General features: G+C 50.1%; 1 protein-coding gene across 1 annotated transcript in view; it reads right to left on the reverse strand.

Annotated features, from left to right (window-relative positions):
- LOC139423712 (transportin-2) overlaps window positions 1-18610 on the reverse strand; it is a 63452-nt gene that overhangs the window by 33134 nt on the left and 11708 nt on the right. The window contains exons 15-21 of the mRNA XM_071175324.1: window positions 17702-17896; window positions 14459-14617; window positions 10535-10622; window positions 10281-10379; window positions 8936-9031; window positions 8632-8707; window positions 8418-8517 (exon numbers count right to left, since the gene is read on the reverse strand). Of these exons, the coding sequence (XP_071031425.1) occupies window positions 8418-8517; window positions 8632-8707; window positions 8936-9031; window positions 10281-10379; window positions 10535-10622; window positions 14459-14617; window positions 17702-17896 (813 nt within the window). The remainder of the gene's footprint in view (window positions 1-8417; window positions 8518-8631; window positions 8708-8935; window positions 9032-10280; window positions 10380-10534; window positions 10623-14458; window positions 14618-17701; window positions 17897-18610) is intronic.

Below are 18610 nucleotides of genomic sequence, written 5' to 3' on the forward strand. Positions count from 1 at the left end.
CAGCCTAGTTCTGTAGGACACAGCCTAGTCCTGTAGGACACAGCCTAGTCCTGTAGGATACAACCTAGTTCTGTAGGATACAGCCTAGTTCTGTAGGATACAGCCTAGTTCTGTAGGATACAGCCTAGTTCTGTAGGATACAGCCTGGTCCTGTAGGATACAGCCAGGATACAGCCTAGTTCTGTAGGATACAGCCTGGTCCTGTAGGATACAGCCTGGTCCTGTAGGATACAGCCAGGATACAGCCTAGTTCTGTAGGATACAGCCTGGTCCTGTAGGATACAGCCTGGTCCTGTAGGATACAGCCAGGATACAGCCTAGTTCTGTAGGATACAGCCTAGTCCTGTAGGATACAGCCTAGTTCTGTAGGATACAGCCTAGTCCTGTAGGATACAGCCTAGTCCTGTAGGATACAGCCTAGTCCTGTAGGATACAGCCTGGTCCTGTAGGATACAGCCTAGTCCTGTAGGATACAGCCTGGTCCTGTAGGATACAGCCAGGATACAGCCTAGTTCTGTAGGATACAGCCTAGTCCTGTAGGATACAGCCTAGTCCTGTAGGATACAGCCTAGTTCTGTAGGATACAGCCTAGTCCTGTAGGATACAGCCTAGTCCTGTAGGATACAGCCTGGTCCTGTAGGATACAGCCTGGTCCTGTAGGATACAGCCAGGATACAGTCTAGTTCTGTAGGATACAGCCTGGTCCTGTAGGATACAGCCTAGTCCTGTAGGACACAGCCTGGTCCTGTAGGACACAGCCTAGTCCTCTAGGACACAGCCTAGTCCTCTAGGATACAGCCTAGTCCTCTAGGATACAGCCTAGTCCTCTAGGATACAGCCTAGTCCTCTAGGATACAGCCTAGTCCTCTAGGATACAGCCTAGTCCTCTAGGATACAGCCTAGTCCTCTAGGATACAGCCTAGTCCTCTAGGATACAGCCTAGTCCTCTAGGATACAGCCTAGTCCTCTAGGATACAGCCTAGTCCTCTAGGATACAGCCTAGTCCTCTAGGATACAGCCTAGTCCTCTAGGATACAGCCTAGTCCTCTAGGATACAGCCTAGTCCTCTAGGATACAGCTACAGCCTAGTCCTGTAGGACACAGCCTGGTCCTGTAGGATACAGCCTAGGTCTGTAGGATACAGCCTAGTCCTGTAGGATACAGCCTAGTTCTGTAGGATACAGCCTAGTTCTGTAGGATACAGCCTAGTTCTGTAGGATACAGCCTAGTTCTGTAGGATACAGCCTAGATCTGTAGGATACAGCCAGGATACAGCCTAGTCCTGTAGGATACAGCCTGGTCCTGTAGGACACAGCCTGGTCCTGTAGGACACAGCCTGGTCCTGTAGAATACAGCCTGGTCCTGTAGGATACAGCCTGGTCCTGTAGGATACAGCCTAGTTCTGAGTAGTTCTGTAGGATACAGCCTAGTCCTGTAGGATACAGCCTAGTTCTGAGTAGTTCTGTAGGATACAGCCTAGTCCTGTAGGACACAGCCTAGTTCTGTAGGATACAGCCAGGATACAGCCTAGTTCTGAAGGATACAGCCTAGTTCTGTAGGACACAGCCTAGTCCTGTAGGATACAGCCTAGTTCTGTAGGATACAGCCTAGTTCTGTAGGATACAGCCTAGTTCTGTAGGATACAGCCTAGTTCTGTAGGATACAGCCTGGTCCTGTAGGATACAGCCAGGATACAGCCTAGTTCTGTAGGATACAGCCTGGTCCTGTAGGATACAGCCTGGTCCTGTAGGATACAGCCAGGATACAGCCTAGTTCTGTAGGATACAGCCTGGTCCTGTAGGATACAGCCTGGTCCTGTAGGATACAGCCAGGATACAGCCTAGTTCTGTAGGATACAGCCTGGTCCTGCAGGATACAGCCTAGTTCTGTAGGATACAGCCTAGTTCTGTAGGATACAGCCTAGTTCTGTAGGATACAGCCTAGTTCTGTAGGATACAGCCTAGTTCTGTAGGATACAGCCTGGTCCTGTAGGATACAGCCAGGATACAGCCTAGTTCTGTAGGATACAGCCTAGTCCTGCAGGATACAGCCTAGTTCTGTAGGATACAGCCTAGTCCTGTAGGATACAGCCTAGTCCTGTAGGATGCAGCCTAGTCCTGTAGGATACAGCCTAGTCCTGTAGGATACAGCCTGGTCCTGTAGGATACAGCCTAGTCCTGTAGGATACAGCCTGGTCCTGTAGGATACAGCCTGGTCCTCTAGGATACAGCCTAGTCCTCTAGGATACAGCCTAGTCCTCTAGGATACAGCCTAGTCCTCTAGGATACAGCCTAGTCCTCTAGGATACAGCCTAGTCCTCTAGGATACAGCCTAGTCCTCTAGGATACAGCCTAGTCCTGTAGGATACAGCTACAGCCTAGTCCTGTAGGACACAGCCTGGTCCTGTAGGATACAGCCTAGGTCTGTAGGATACAGCCTAGGTCTGTAGGATACAGCCTAGTCCTGTAGGATACAGCCTAGTCCTGTAGGATACAGCCTAGTCCTGTAGGATACAGCCTAGTCCTGTAGGATACAGCCTAGTCCTGTAGGATACAGCCTAGTTCTGTAGGATACAGCCTAGTTCTGTAGGATACAGCCTAGTTCTGTAGGATACAGCCTAGTTCTGTAGGATTCAGCCAGGATACAGCCTAGTCCTGTAGGATACAGCCTGGTCCTGTAGGACACAGCCTGGTCCTGTAGGATACAGCCTAGTCCTGTAGGATACAGCCTGGTCCTGTAGGATACAGCCTAGTTCTGAGTAGTTCTGTAGGATACAGCCTAGTCCTGTAGGATACAGCCTAGTTCTGAGTAGTTCTGTAGGATACAGCCTAGTTCTGAGTAGTTCTGTAGGATACAGCCTGGTCCTGTAGGATACAGCCTAGTTCTGTAGGATACAGCCTAGTTCTGTAGGATACAGCCTAGTCCTGTAGGATACAGCCTAGTTCTGAGTAGTTCTGTAGGATACAGCCTAGTTCTGAGTAGTTCTGTAGGATACAGCCTGGTCCTGTAGGATACAGCCTAGTTCTGAGTAGTTCTGTAGGATACAGCCTAGTCCTGTAGGACACAGCCTAGTTCTGTAGGATACAGCCAGGATACAGCCTAGTTCTGAAGGATACAGCCTAGTTCTGTAGGACACAGCCTAGTCCTGTAGGATACAGCCTAGTTCTGTAGGATACAGCCTAGTCCTGTAGGATACAGCCTAGTTCTGTAGGATACAGCCTAGTTCTGTAGGATACAGCCTAGTTCTGTAGGATACAGCCTAGTTCTGTAGGATACAGCCAGGATACAGCCTAGTCCTGTAGGATACAGCCTGGTCCTGTAGGACACAGCCTGGTCCTGTAGGATACAGCCTAGTCCTGTAGGATACAGCCTGGTCCTGTAGGATACAGCCTGGTCCTGTAGGATACAGCCTAGTTCTGAGTAGTTCTGTAGGATACAGCCTAGTCCTGTAGGATACAGCCTAGTTCTGAGTAGTTCTGTAGGATACAGCCTAGTTCTGAGTAGTTCTGTAGGATACAGCCTGGTCCTGTAGGATACAGCCTAGTTCTGTAGGATACAGCCTAGTCCTGTAGGATACAGCCTAGTTCTGAGTAGTTCTGTAGGATACAGCCTGGTCCTGTAGGATACAGCCAGGATACAGCCTAGTTCTGAGTAGTTCTGTAGGATACAGCCTAGTCCTGTAGGACACAGCCTAGTTCTGTAGGATACAGCCAGGATACAGCCTAGTCCTGTAGGATACAGCCTAGTTCTGAGTAGTTCTGTAGGATACAGCCTGGTCCTGTAGGATACAGCCTAGTTCTGAGTAGTTCTGTAGGATACAGCCTAGTTCTGTAGGATACAGCCTAGTTCTGTAGGATACAGCCTAGTTCTGTAGGATACAGCCAGGATACAGCCTAGTCCTGTAGGATACAGCCTGGTCCTGTAGGACACAGCCTGGTCCTGTAGGATACAGCCTAGTCCTGTAGGATACAGCCTGGTCCTGTAGGATACAGCCTGGTCCTGTAGGATACAGCCTAGTTCTGAGTAGTTCTGTAGGATACAGCCTAGTCCTGTAGGATACAGCCTAGTTCTGAGTAGTTCTGTAGGATACAGCCTAGTTCTGAGTAGTTCTGTAGGATACAGCCTGGTCCTGTAGGATACAGCCTAGTTCTGTAGGATACAGCCTAGTTCTGTAGGATACAGCCTAGTCCTGTAGGATACAGCCTAGTTCTGAGTAGTTCTGTAGGATACAGCCTAGTTCTGAGTAGTTCTGTAGGATACAGCCTGGTCCTGTAGGATACAGCCTAGTTCTGAGTAGTTCTGTAGGATACAGCCTAGTCCTGTAGGACACAGCCTAGTTCTGTAGGATACAGCCAGGATACAGCCTAGTTCTGAAGGATACAGCCTAGTTCTGTAGGACACAGCCTAGTCCTGTAGGATACAGCCTAGTTCTGTAGGATACAGCCTAGTTCTGTAGGACACAGCCTAGTTCTGTAGGACACAGCCTAGTTCTGTAGGACACAGCCTAGTTCTGTAGGACACAGCCTAGTTCTGTAGGACACAGTCTAGTTCTGTAGGACACAGTCTAGTTCTGTAGGACACAGTCTAGTTCTGTAGGACACAGCCTAGTTCTGTAGGATCCAGCCTAGTCCTGTAGGATACAGCCTAGTTCTGTAGGATACAGCCTAGTCCTGTAGGATACAGCCTAGTTCTGTAGGATACAGCCTAGTTCTGTAGGATACAGCCTAGTTCTGTAGGATACAGCCTAGTTCTGTAGGATACAGCCAGGATACAGCCTAGTCCTGTAGGATACAGCCTGGTCCTGTAGGACACAGCCTAGTCCTGTAGGATACAGCCTAGTTCTGTAGGATACAGCCTAGTCCTGTAGGATACAGCCTAGTTCTGAAGGATACAGCCTAGTTCTGTAGGACACAGCCTAGTCCTGTAGGATACAGCCTAGTTCTGTAGGATACAGCCTAGTCCTGTAGGATACAGCCTAGTCCTGTAGGATACAGCCTGGTCCTGTAGGATACAGCCTGGTCCTGTAGGATACAGCCTGGTCCTGTAGGATACAGCCTAGTTCTGAGTAGTTCTGTAGGATACAGCCTAGTCCTGAGTAGTTCTGTAGGATACAGCCTAGTTCTGAGTAGTTCTGTAGGATACAGCCCGGTCCTGTAGGATACAGCCTAGTTCTGTAGGATACAGCCTAGTCCTGTAGGATACAGCCTAGTTCTGAGTAGTTCTGTAGGATACAGCCTGGTCCTGTAGGATACAGCCTAGTTCTGAGTAGTTCTGTAGGATACAGCCTAGTCCTGTAGGACACAGCCTAGTTCTGTAGGATACAGCCAGGATACAGCCTAGTTCTGAAGGATACAGCCTAGTTCTGTAGGACACAGCCTAGTCCTGTAGGATACAGCCTAGTTCTGTAGGATACAGCCTAGTCCTGTAGAATACAGCCTAGTTCTGAGTAGTTCTGTAGGATACAGCCTAGTTCTGAGTAGTTCTGTAGGATACAGCCTGGTCCTGTAGGATACAGCCAGGATACAGCCTAGTTCTGTAGGATACAGCCTGGTCCTGTAGGATACAGCCTGGTCCTGTAGGATACAGCCAGGATACAGCCTAGTTCTGTAGGATACAGCCTAGTTCTGTAGGATACAGCCTGGTCCTGTAGGATACAGCCTGGTCCTGTAGGATACAGCCAGGATACAGCCTAGTTCTGTAGGATACAGCCTAGTCCTGTAGGATACAGCCTAGTCCTGTAGGATACAGCCTAGTCCTGTAGGACACAGCCTAGTTCTGTAGGATACAGCCAGGATACAGCCTAGTTCTGAAGGATACAGCCTAGTTCTGTAGGACACAGCCTAGTCCTGTAGGATACAGCCTAGTTCTGTAGGATACAGCCTAGTTCTGTAGGACACAGCCTAGTTCTGTAGGACACAGCCTAGTTCTGTAGGACACAGCCTAGTTCTGTAGGACACAGCCTAGTTCTGTAGGACACAGTCTAGTTCTGTAGGACACAGTCTAGTTCTGTAGGATACAGCCTAGTTCTGTAGGACACAGCCTAGTTCTGTAGGATCCAGCCTAGTCCTGTAGGATACAGCCTAGTTCTGTAGGATACAGCCTAGTCCTGTAGGATACAGCCTAGTTCTGTAGGATACAGCCTAGTTCTGTAGGATACAGCCTAGTTCTGTAGGATACAGCCTAGTTCTGTAGGATACAGCCAGGATACAGCCTAGTCCTGTAGGATACAGCCTGGTCCTGTAGGACACAGCCTAGTCCTGTAGGATACAGCCTAGTTCTGTAGGATACAGCCTAGTCCTGTAGGATACAGCCTAGTTCTGAAGGATACAGCCTAGTTCTGTAGGACACAGCCTAGTCCTGTAGGATACAGCCTAGTTCTGTAGGATACAGCCTAGTCCTGTAGGATACAGCCTAGTCCTGTAGGATACAGCCTGGTCCTGTAGGATACAGCCTGGTCCTGTAGGATACAGCCTGGTCCTGTAGGATACAGCCTAGTTCTGAGTAGTTCTGTAGGATACAGCCTAGTCCTGAGTAGTTCTGTAGGATACAGCCTAGTTCTGAGTAGTTCTGTAGGATACAGCCCGGTCCTGTAGGATACAGCCTAGTTCTGTAGGATACAGCCTAGTCCTGTAGGATACAGCCTAGTTCTGAGTAGTTCTGTAGGATACAGCCTGGTCCTGTAGGATACAGCCTAGTTCTGAGTAGTTCTGTAGGATACAGCCTAGTCCTGTAGGACACAGCCTAGTTCTGTAGGATACAGCCAGGATACAGCCTAGTTCTGAAGGATACAGCCTAGTTCTGTAGGACACAGCCTAGTCCTGTAGGATACAGCCTAGTTCTGTAGGATACAGCCTAGTCCTGTAGAATACAGCCTAGTTCTGAGTAGTTCTGTAGGATACAGCCTAGTTCTGAGTAGTTCTGTAGGATACAGCCTGGTCCTGTAGGATACAGCCAGGATACAGCCTAGTTCTGTAGGATACAGCCTGGTCCTGTAGGATACAGCCTGGTCCTGTAGGATACAGCCAGGATACAGCCTAGTTCTGTAGGATACAGCCTAGTTCTGTAGGATACAGCCTGGTCCTGTAGGATACAGCCTGGTCCTGTAGGATACAGCCAGGATACAGCCTAGTTCTGTAGGATACAGCCTAGTCCTGTAGGATACAGCCTAGTCCTGTAGGATACAGCCTATTCCTGTAGGATACAGCCTAGTCCTGTAGGATACAGCCTAGTCCTGTAGGATACAGCCAGGATACAGCCTAGTTCTGTAGGATACAGCCTAGTTCTGTAGGATACAGCCTAGTTCTGTAGGATACAGCCTGGTCCTGTAGGATACAGCCAGGATACAGCCTAGTCCTCTAGGATACAGCCTAGTCCTCTAGGATACAGCCTAGTCCTCTAGGATACAGCCTAGTCCTCTAGGATACAGCCTAGTCCTCTAGGATACAGCCTAGTCCTCTAGGATACAGCCTAGTCCTGTAGGATACAGCCTAGTCCTGTAGGATACAGCCTAGTCCTGTAGGATACAGCCTAGTCCTGTAGGATACAGCCTAGTCCTGTAGGATACAGCCTAGTCCTGTAGGATACAGCCTAGTCCTGTAGGATACAGCCTAGTTCTGTAGGATACAGCCTAGTTCTGTAGGATACAGCCTAGTTCTGTAGGATACAGCCTAGTTCTGTAGGATACAGCCAGGATACAGCCTAGTCCTGTAGGATACAGCCTAGTTCTGTAGGATACAGCCAGGATACAGCCTAGTCCTGTAGGATACAGCCTAGTTCTGTAGGACACAGCCTAGTTCTGTAGGACACAGCCTAGTTCTGTAGGACACAGCCTAGTTCTGTAGGACACAGCCTAGTTCTGTAGGACACAGTCTAGTTCTGTAGGACACAGCCTAGTTCTGTAGGACACAGCCTAGTTCTGTAGGATCCAGCCTAGTTCTGTAGGATCCAGCCTAGTTCTGTAGGATCCAGCCAAGTTCTGTAGGATACAGCCTAGTTCTGAGTAGTCCTGTAGGATACAGCCTAATTCTGAGTAGTTCTGTAGGATACAGCCTAGTTCTGTAGGATACAGCCTAGTTCTGAGTAGTTCTGTAGGATACAGTCTAGTTCTGAGGAGTTATGTAGGTTACAGCCTAGCTTTTAGGAGGACGATTTGCAGGCAGAGACAAATAAAATGGGTCATCAGTACTTATTGGAAATATGAAGGAACAACGCTCGCTCACCATGGTAACCTAACCTATAGTCACCATAGTAACCTAACGTCGGTTGAGCGCCCACACTGGCCCAACTAGGAGAGGACAGGCCCAACTAGGAGAGGACAGGTACGGGCCCCTGTACCTGTCCTCTCCATCTCCCTTCCTCTGACCTGGACCACTCCCCCAGGGTTTACACCAATCATCATCCATCTCCCTTCTTCTTACCTGGACCACTCCCCCAGGGTTTACACCAATCATCATGCAGATCCCTCTGAAGGCGGAGTCTTTCTCCTCGTTGTCACGGATGTTCCGTAGGGACGTACACCTGTCACACACACACACACACACCACCGCGTCACAAACCAGGCAATCTAAACATGTTGATAATGATCAGTGAGGTGAAGGACTAGATGTGTCATCAGATGTGTGACAGACTCACCACGGTCTGATGAACTGCTGGAGCATCGGAGCCACCTCCTGAGGACACACGTAGCCCAGGCGACCAATCGTAATGGCTGGAAGAAGATGGGAGGAGCCTCACTCATGTGTACAACACACCCAACTAAAAATCAGGAGCTGGTTTGACGTCGCTGATGTTCGCATCATAAATAACGGCTCATTATTATTTGGAGATGAGTCAGTCAGTCACAGTTTACCCAAAATGCATCGGCTGCAATGTCAAACAAACCCAATGATTGCGTGTGTGTTCAGTATCTGTGTGTCTGTTCAGCATCTGTGTGTACCAGTGTTCTCCAGCAAGGTCTTGGGTGTGTTGGGTCTATTGATGATCTCTACCAGCTGGTTCAGAACCAGAGACACATAGGGCTGCATCTCTACACCTACAGACAGATGGAGACAGAGACAGAGACGGAGACAGACAGGGAAGGAGACAGGGACGGAGACAGGGACAGAGACGGAGACAGACAGGGAAGGAGACAGGGACGGAGATAGAGACAGGGACGGAGACAGGGACAGGGAAGGAGACAGGGACAGGGAAGGAGACAGGGACAGGGAAGGAGACAGGGACAGGGAAGGAGACAGGGACAGGGAAGGAGACAGGGACAGGGAAGGGGACAGGGACAGGGAAGGAGACAGGGACAGGGAAGGGGACAGGGACAGGGAAGGGGACAGGGAAGGAGACGGGGACGGAGAGAGACGGGGAAGGAGACAGGGATGGGGACGGAGACAGGGATGGGGACGGAGACAGACGGGGAAGGAGACAGACGGGGAAGGAGACAGACGGGGAAGGAGACAGACGGGGAAGGAGACAGACGGGGAAGGAGACAGACGGGGAAGGAGACAGGGACGGAGAGAGAGAGACAGGGACGGAGACAGGGACGGAGACAGGGAAGGAGACAGGGAAGGAGACAGGGACGGAGACAGGGAAGGAGACAGGGACGGAGACAGGGACGGGGAAGGAGACGGGGAAGGAGACGGGGAAGGAGACGGGGAAGGAGACGGGGAAGGAGACGGGGAAGGAGACGGGGAAGGAGACGGGGAAGGAGACAGGGAAGGGGAAGGAGACAGGGACGGAGACGGGGACGGAAACGGGGACGGAGACAGGGAAGGAGACAGGGACGGAGACAGGGACGGGGAAGGAGACGGGGAAGGAGACGGGGAAGGAGACGGGGAAGGAGACGGGGAAGGAGACGGGGAAGGAGACGGGGAAGGAGACAGGGAAGGAGACAGGGACGGAGACAGGGACGGAGACGGGGACGGAGACGGGGAAGGAGACGGGGAAGGAGACGGGGAAGGAGACAGGGACGGGGAAGGAGACAGGGACGGGGAAGGAGACAGGGACGGGGAAGGAGACAGGGACGGGGAAGGAGACAGGGACGGGGAAGGAGACAGGGACGGGGAAGGGGACGGGGAAGGAGACAGGGACGGGGAAGGAGACAGGGACGGAGACAGGGACGGAGATAGAGAAAGAAACAAAGCAGAGAAATATATCATTAAGATAACTCATGCTAGCAGCTTCAAAACTGACAATTGCTTTGTTTGTTAAATAACAAAATTCTAAAAAAACATGATAATCTCTAACATGTACATATTATCTCTGTGTACAAACCTACATGCAGAAAGACTCACCCATCTGCATGCAGATCTCTCCAATGGCCCAGGTAGCATTGTTACACACAGAGATGAACTCTGGGTTCAGGTTGGTCCCTAGAATAGGCATGAACTCAGCTGGACACACACACACACACAGAAAGAGAGAGAGAAAATCAAGGGGAAGAGAAAGGGAGAACGATAGATAACATAAGGAGTATGATAGACTAGTAGTTACACAGTTAGTAGGAAAAGAAGAGAGAGATTAAGAGAGAGATGGTATAGGTCGTTACCGATGCAGGGTTTGACGTGAGGGAAGCAGGCCTTGGTCAGATCACCCAGCAGGGCGAAGGAGCTCTGTCTCACCTCTGGCATGGTGTCCTGGAGATATAGAATGTGTGTGTTAACTACATTGTCTCTCTCATTCATACAAAATGGATATATACAATCAAATAGAGCCAGTGTCTGTTACCACACACACACACACACACACTAGATGAACCAGTGGATCCCAAACCTCAGTGAAGATCAGGAGTTCTACCAGTCAGATTATTCTATTATCCTAAACATGACTTAAACATAAGCCTCCGCAACATGAACCAATTAAACCAGCCCTGTGGTAATGAGGGTTGTACAGTAACCAATTAAACCAGCTCTGTGGTAATGAGGGTGGTACAGTAACATTAACCAATTAAACCAGCTCTGTGGTAATGAGGGTGGTACAGTAACATTAACCAATTAAACCAGCTCTGTAGTAATGAGGGTTGTACAGCAGACTACAGAACCAATTAAACCAGCCCTGTGGTAATGAGGGTGGTACAGCAACATGAACCAATTAAACCAGCCCTGTAGTAATGAGGGTTGTACAGCAGACTACAGAACCAATTAAACCAGCTCTGTAGTAATGAGGGTTGTACAGCAGACTACAGAACCAATTAAACCAGCCCTGTGGTAATGAGGGTTGTACAGTAGACTACAGAACCAATTAAACCAGCCCTGTAGTAATGAGGGTTGTACAGTAACCAATTAAACCAGCTCTGTGGTAATGAGGGTTGTACAGCAACATGAACCAATTAAACCAGCTCTGTAGTAATGAGGGTTGTACAGCAACATGAACCAATTAAACCAGCTCTGTAGTAATGAGGGTTGTACAGCAACATGAACCAATTAAACCAGCTCTGTAGTAATGAGGGTTGTACAGCAACACAAACAAATTAAACCAGCCCTGTAGTAATGAGGGTTGTACAGTAACCAATTAAACCAGCTCTGTGGTAATGAGGGTTGTACATTAACATGAACCAATTAAACCAGCTCTGTAGTAATGAGGGTTGTACAGTAGACTACAGAACCAATTAAACCAGCTCTGTAGTAATGAGGGTTGTACAGCAACACGAACAAATTAAACCAGCTCTGTAGTAATGAGGGTTGTACAGCAGACTACAGAACCAATTAAACCAGCCCTGTGGTAATGAGGGTTGTACAGTAGACTACAGAACCAATTAAACCAGCCCTGTAGTAATGAGGGTTGTACAGTAACCAATTAAACCAGCTCTGTGGTAATGAGGGTTGTACAGCAACATGAACCAATTAAACCAGCTCTGTAGTAATGAGGGTTGTACAGCAACACAAACAAATTAAACCAGCCCTGTAGTAATGAGGGTTGTACAGTAGACTACAGAACCAATTAAACCAGCTCTGTAGTAATGAGGGTTGTACAGTAACCAATTAAACCAGCTCTGTGGTAATGAGGGTTGTACATTAACATGAACCAATTAAACCAGCTCTGTGGTAATGAGGGTTGTACAGTAACCAATTAAACCAGCTCTGTGGTAATGAGGGTGGTACAGCAACATGAACCAATTAAACCAGCTCTGTGGTAATGAGGGTTGTACAGTAACATGAACCAATTAAACCAGCCCTGTAGTAATGAGGGTTGTACAGCAGACTACAGAACCAATTAAACCAGCTCTGTGGTAATGAGGGTTGTACAGTAACATGAACCAATTAAACCAGCTCTGTAGTAATGAGGGTTGTACAGCAGACTACAGAACCAATTAAACCAGCCCTGTGGTAATGAGGGTTGTACAGCAACATGAACCAATTAACCCAGCTCTGTAGTAATGAGGGTTGTACAGTAACACGAACCAATTAAACCAGCTCTGTAGTAATGAGGGTTGTACAGTAACATGAACCAATTAAACCAGCTCTGTGGTAATGAGGGTTGTACAGTAGACTACAGAACCAATTAAACCAGCTCTGTAGTAATGAGGGTTGTACAGCAGACTACAGAACCAATTAAACCAGCCCTGTGGTAATGAGGGTTGTACAGTAACATGAACCAATTAAACCAGCTCTGTAGTAATGAGGGTTGTACAGTAGACTACAGAACCAATTAAACCAGCCCTGTAGTAATGAGGGTTTTACAGTAACCAATTAAACCAGCTCTGTGGTAATGAGGGTTGTACAGCAACATGAACCAATTAAACCAGCTCTGTGGTAATGAGGGTTGTACAGCAACATGAACCAATTAAACCAGCTCTGTGGTAATGAGGGTTGTACAGCAACATGAACCAATTAAACCAGCTCTGTGGTAATGAGGGTTGTACAGTAACATGAACCAATTAAACCAGCTCTGTAGTAATGAGGGTTGTACAGTAGACTACAGAACCAATTAAACCAGCTCTGTAGTAATGAGGGTTGTACAGCAACACGAACAAATTAAACCAGCTCTGTAGTAATGAGGGTTGTACAGCAGACTACAGAACCAATTAAACCAGCTCTGTGGTAATGAGGGTTGTACAGCAGACTACAGAACCAATTAAACCAGCTCTGTAGTAATGAGGGTTGTACAGTAACATGAACCAATTAAACCAGCTCTGTAGTAATGAGGGTTGTACAGTAACATGAACCAATTAAACCAGCTCTGTAGTAATGAGGGTGGTACAGTAACATGAACCAATTAAACCAGCTCTGTAGTAATGAGGGTTGTACAGTAACATGAACCAATTAAACCAGCCCTGTGGTAATGAGGGTTGTACAGTAACCAATTAAACCAGCCCTGTGGTAATGAGGGTTGTACAGTCCCAGTAAGTAGACTACAGAACCAGTACATTCTCACTGCATACTGGCTGTGGTCGAGTCTCCCTGCTGTTCTACTCAGACCATTTCAGAACTATATGATCCACTGGTAATAAACATCAGTTGTATTACTTATGAGGCCCAGCTGAGTGACATTAAACTGACATGATGTGTTCTTTATTCTACTGGAAAGACTGGCCTGCATCTGGTCACTGACCATCCCTCAGCCTGCCCCCTCCACTAAGCCTGACCGTCCCTCAGCCTGCCCCCCTCCACTAAGACTGACCGTCCCTCAGCCTGACCGTCCCTCAGCCTGCCCCCTCCACTAAGACTGACCGTCCCTCAGCCTGCCCCCTCCACTAAGACTGACCGTCCCTCAGCCTGCCCCCTCCACTAAGACTGACCGTCCCTCAGCCTGCCCCCCTCCACTAAGACTGACCGTCCCTCAGCCTGCCCCCCTCCACTAAGACTGACCGTCCCTCAGCCTGACCGTCCCTCAGCCTGCCCCCTCCACTAAGACTGACCGTCCCTCAGCCTGCCCCCCTCCACTAAGACTGACCGTCCCTCAGCCTGCCCGTCCCTCAGCCTGCCCCCCTCCCTAAGCCTGCCCCCCTCCCGCAGCCTGCCCCCCTCCCTCAGCCTGCCCCCCTCCCTCAGCCTGCCCCCCTCCCTCAGCCTGCCCCCCTCCCTCAGCCTGCCCCCCTCCCTCAGCCTGCCCCCTCCACTAACCCTGACAAAAAAAGAGACACCGTCTTCCAGCTGATGGAGAAACTCGAGTCACATTGCATTATTTCTGACACGCGCACAAATTCATGTTACTCCTATGAGACATGGTGATCTGATCAATCCGGTTGGCCAGCGGTAGGCTATAGGTGCACTTGATTTGCTCTTCGGGCACATGAAATGGTTCAAAATGGGAACCCTTGGCCTCCCCGGTGCGCAGGGCAGCTGAAACAAGTGCACCTCCTGTCAACAGCGTGAGACAGAATAAAAGGCTTCATCTTTGGGTTTTTATAGAAATGTTTAGAGATGGACTAGGAATGCCTTGGAGATCGTCTCGGTCAGTGGTCACCAAACGGTCATTCACACATATGTAGAGTAAACACTGAAACCCCCCCACACACACACACACACCGTACCTGCATGCACTGAAACAGTAGTGTCATGATGTTGCTCCGGGACACCAGCTGATCAACGTGGCCCCCCAGGCCCTCAGCCAGACCACTGAGGAGGTCCAGGGCCACGATCATAAAGTCCTTATCAGGAGCTTCGTACTGGTCCGGCTGTTGGCTGTACATCTGGGGGGAGAGAAATGTACTTAGTACATCTGGGGGGGGAGAGAGGGGGAGAGAGAGAGTTAAGGGGGGAGGAGAGGGGGAGAGAGAGATAGTTACTTAATACATCTGGGGGGAGGAGAGGGGGAGAGAGTGTTAAGGGGGGAGGAGAGGGGGAGAGAGAGAGAGTTACTTAATACATCTGGGGGGGAGGAGAGGGGGAGAGAGAGTTAAGGGGGGAGGAGAGGGGGAGAGGAGAGGGGGGAGAGTTACTTAATACATCTGGGGGGGAGGAGAGGGGGAGAGAGAGTTAAGGGGGAGGAGGAGAGGGGGAGAGAGAGAGTTACTTATAAGATCTGGGGGGGGAGGAGAGGGGGAGAGAGTTAAGGGGGAGGAGAGGGGGAGAGAGAGTTACTTAATACATCTGGGGGGAGAGAGAGTTAAGGGGGAGGAGAGGGGGAGAGAGAGTTAAGGGGGGAGGAGAGGGGGGAGAGAGAGTTACTTAATACATCTGGGGGGGAGGAAAGGGGGAGAAAGAGAGTTAAGGGGGGAGGAGAGGGGGAGAGAGAGAGTTAAGGGGGGAGGAGAGAGTTACTTAATACATCTGGGGGGGAGGAGAGGGGGAGAGAGAGAGTTACTTAATACATCTGGGGGGGGGAGAGGGGGAGAGAGTTAAGGGGGAGGAGAGGGGGAGAGAGAGTTACTTAATACATCTGGGGGGAGAGAGAGTTAAGGGGGAGGAGAGGGGGAGAGAGAGTTACTTAATACATCTGGGGGGGAGGAGAGGGGGAGAGCGAGTTACTTAATACATCTGGGGGGGAGGAGAGGGGGAGAGAGAGAGTTAAGGGGGGAGGAGAGGGGGAGAGAGTTACTTAATACATCTGGGGGGGAGGAGAGGGGGAGAGAGAGTTACTTAATACATCTGGGGGGAGGAGAGGGGGAGAGAGAGAGTTAAGGGGGGAGGAGAGGGGGAGAGAGTTACTTAATACATCTGGGGGGGAGGAGAGGGGGAGAGAGAGAGTTACTTAATACATCTGGGGGGAGGAGAGGGGGAGAGAGAGAGTTACTTAATACATCTGGGGGGGAGGAGAGGGGGAGAGAGTTAAGGGGGAGGAGAGGGGGAGAGAGAGTTACTTAATACATCTGGGGGGAGAGAGAGTTAAGGGGGAGGAGAGGGGGAGAGAGAGTTAAGGGGGGAGGAGAGGGGGGAGAGAGAGTTACTTAATACATCTGGGGGGGAGGAGAGGGGGAGAGAGAGAGTTACTTAATACATCTGGGGGGAGGAGAGGGGGAGAGAGAGAGTTACTTAATACATCTGGGGGGGAGGAGAGGGGGAGAGAGAGAGTTAAGGGGGGAGGAGAGGGGGAGAGAGAAAGTTAAGGGGGGAGGAGAGGGGGACAGAGAGGGGGGGGGGGGGAAATTAAACCACTGATAACTGTGTGTCTTAGACACTATAGACACACAGGTATGTGGACACCCCTTCACATGAGTGGATCTGGACATTTCAGCCACACCCGTTGCTGACGGGCCTTACTGAAGAGCTCAGAGACTTTCATGAGTGGATCTGGACATTTCAGCCACACCCGTTGCTGACGGGCCTTACTGAAGAGCTCAGAGACTTTCATGAGTGGATCTGGACATTTCAGCCACACCCGTTGCTGACGGGCCTTACTGAAGAGCTCAGAGACTTTCATGAGTGGATCTGGACATTTCAGCCACACCCGTTGCTGACGGGCCTTACTGAAGAGCTCAGAGACTTTCATGAGTGGATCTGGACATTTCAGCCACACCCGTTGCTGACGGGCCTTACTGAAGAGCTCAGAGATTTTCATGAGTGGATCTGGACATTTCAGCCACACCCGTTGCTGACGGGCCTTACTGAAGAGCTCAGAGACTTTCATGAGTGGATCTGGACATTTCAGCCACACCCGTTGCTGACGGGCCTTACTGAAGAGCTCAGAGATTTTCATGAGTGGATCTGGACATTTCAGCCACACCCGTTGCTGACGGGCCTTACTGAAGAGCTCAGAGACTTTCATGAGTGGATCTGGACATTTCAGCCACACCCGTTGCTGACGGGCCTTACTGAAGAGCTCAGAGACTTTCATGAGTGGATCTGGACATTTCAGCCACACCCGTTGCTGACGGGCCTTACTGAAGAGCTCAGAGACTTTCATGAGTGGATCTGGACATTTCAGCCACACCCGTTGCTGACGGGCCTTACTGAAGAGCTCAGAGACTTTCATGAGTGGATCTGGACATTTCAGCCACACCCGTTGCTGACGGGCCTTACTGAAGAGCTCAGAGACTTTCATGAGTGGATCTGGACATTTCAGCCACACCCGTTGCTGACGGGCCTTACTGAAGAGCTCAGAGACTTTCATGAGTGGATCTGGACATTTCAGCCACACCCGTTGCTGACGGGCCTTACTGAAGAGCTCAGAGACTTTCATGAGTGGATCTGGACATTTCAGCCACACCCGTTGCTGACAGGCCTTACTGAAGAGCTCAGAGACTTTCAAAATGGTACCATCATAGGATGCCGCATAGTGCCAACTGTACAGTTTGGTGGAGGAAGAATAACGGTCTGGGGCTGTTTTTAATGGATCGGGCCCCTTAGTTCCAGTGAAAGGAAATCTTAACTCTACAGCATACAATGACATTCTAGATGATTCTGTGCTTTTAATTATGTGACAACACGTTTGGGGAAAGCCCTTTCCTGTTTCAGTATGACAATGTCTCCGTGCGCAAAGCGAGGCCCATACAGAAATGGTTTGTCGAGATTGGTGTGAAAGAACTTGACTAGTCTGCACAGAGCCCTGACCTCAACCCCATCGAACACCTTTGGGATGAATTGGAACGCCGACTGCAAACCAGGCCTAAATCGCATGACATCAGTGTCTGATCTCACTAATGCTCGAGGCTGAATGGAAGCAAGTCCCTGCAGTAATGTTCCAACATCTAGTGGAAAACCTTCCCAGAAGAGTGGAGGCTGTTATAGCAGCAAAGGGGGACCAACTCCATATTAATACCCATGATTTTGGAATGAGATGTTCGACGAGCAGGTGTCCACATACTTTTGGTTGTGTGTGTGTGTGCGCGTCTCACCATAGCCTGAGCCAGTGTTTTCTGCACCAGTGTAACACAGCGCTGGTAGACTGGTTCACAGTAGGGCAGGAAACCACTCTGGAGGGCTGTAGCTACAGAGGACAGGCACTCTAACAGAGGAAACAGGTCCTTATCTTCATCCTTCAGCTCATTCCACTTGGCGATGAGAGGAGGCATCAGCTTCTCTATGTACTCCTAGAGGAGAGAAAGACGAGGGGAGAGAGAGAGGGGGAGGAAAAGAGAGAGAGAGAGGGGGAGGAAGAGAGAGAGAGAGAGGGGGAGGAAGAGAGAGAGAGAGAGAGGGCGAGGAAGAGAGAGAGAGAGAGAGGGAGGAAGAGAGAGAGAGGGGGAGGAAGAGAGAGAGAGAGGAAGAGAGAGAGAGGGGGGGAGGAAGAGAGAGAGAGAGGGGGAGGAAGAGAGAGAGAGAGAGAGGGGGAGGAAGAGAGAGAGAGAGAGAGGGAGGAAGAGAGAGAGAGAGAGAGAGAGAGAGAGAGAGGGGGAGGAAGAGAGAGAGAGAGAGAGAGAGGGGGAGGAAGAGAGAGAGAGAGAGAGAGAGAGAGGGGGAGGAAGAGCGAGAGAGAGAGAGAGAGAGAGAGAGAGAGAGAGGGGGAGGAAGAGAGAGAGAGAGAGAGAGAGAGGGGGAGGGAGAGAGAGAGAGAGAGAGAGAGGGGGAGGAAGAGAGAGAGAGCGAGAGGGGGAGGAAAAGAGAGCGAGAGGGGGAGGAAAAGAGAGCGAGAGGGGGAGGAAAAGAGAGCGAGAGGGGGAGGAAAAGAGAGCGAGAGGGGGAGGAAAAGAGAGCGAGAGGGGGAGGAAAAGAGAGCGAGAGGGGGAGGAAAAGAGAGCGAGAGGGGGAGGAAAAGAGAGCGAGAGGGGGAGGAAAAGAGAGCGAGAGGGGGAGGAAAAGAGAGC

Source organism: Oncorhynchus clarkii, chromosome 13 (assembly GCF_045791955.1).
Source record: "Oncorhynchus clarkii lewisi isolate Uvic-CL-2024 chromosome 13, UVic_Ocla_1.0, whole genome shotgun sequence".
Lineage (NCBI taxonomy): Eukaryota > Metazoa > Chordata > Actinopteri > Salmoniformes > Salmonidae > Oncorhynchus > Oncorhynchus clarkii.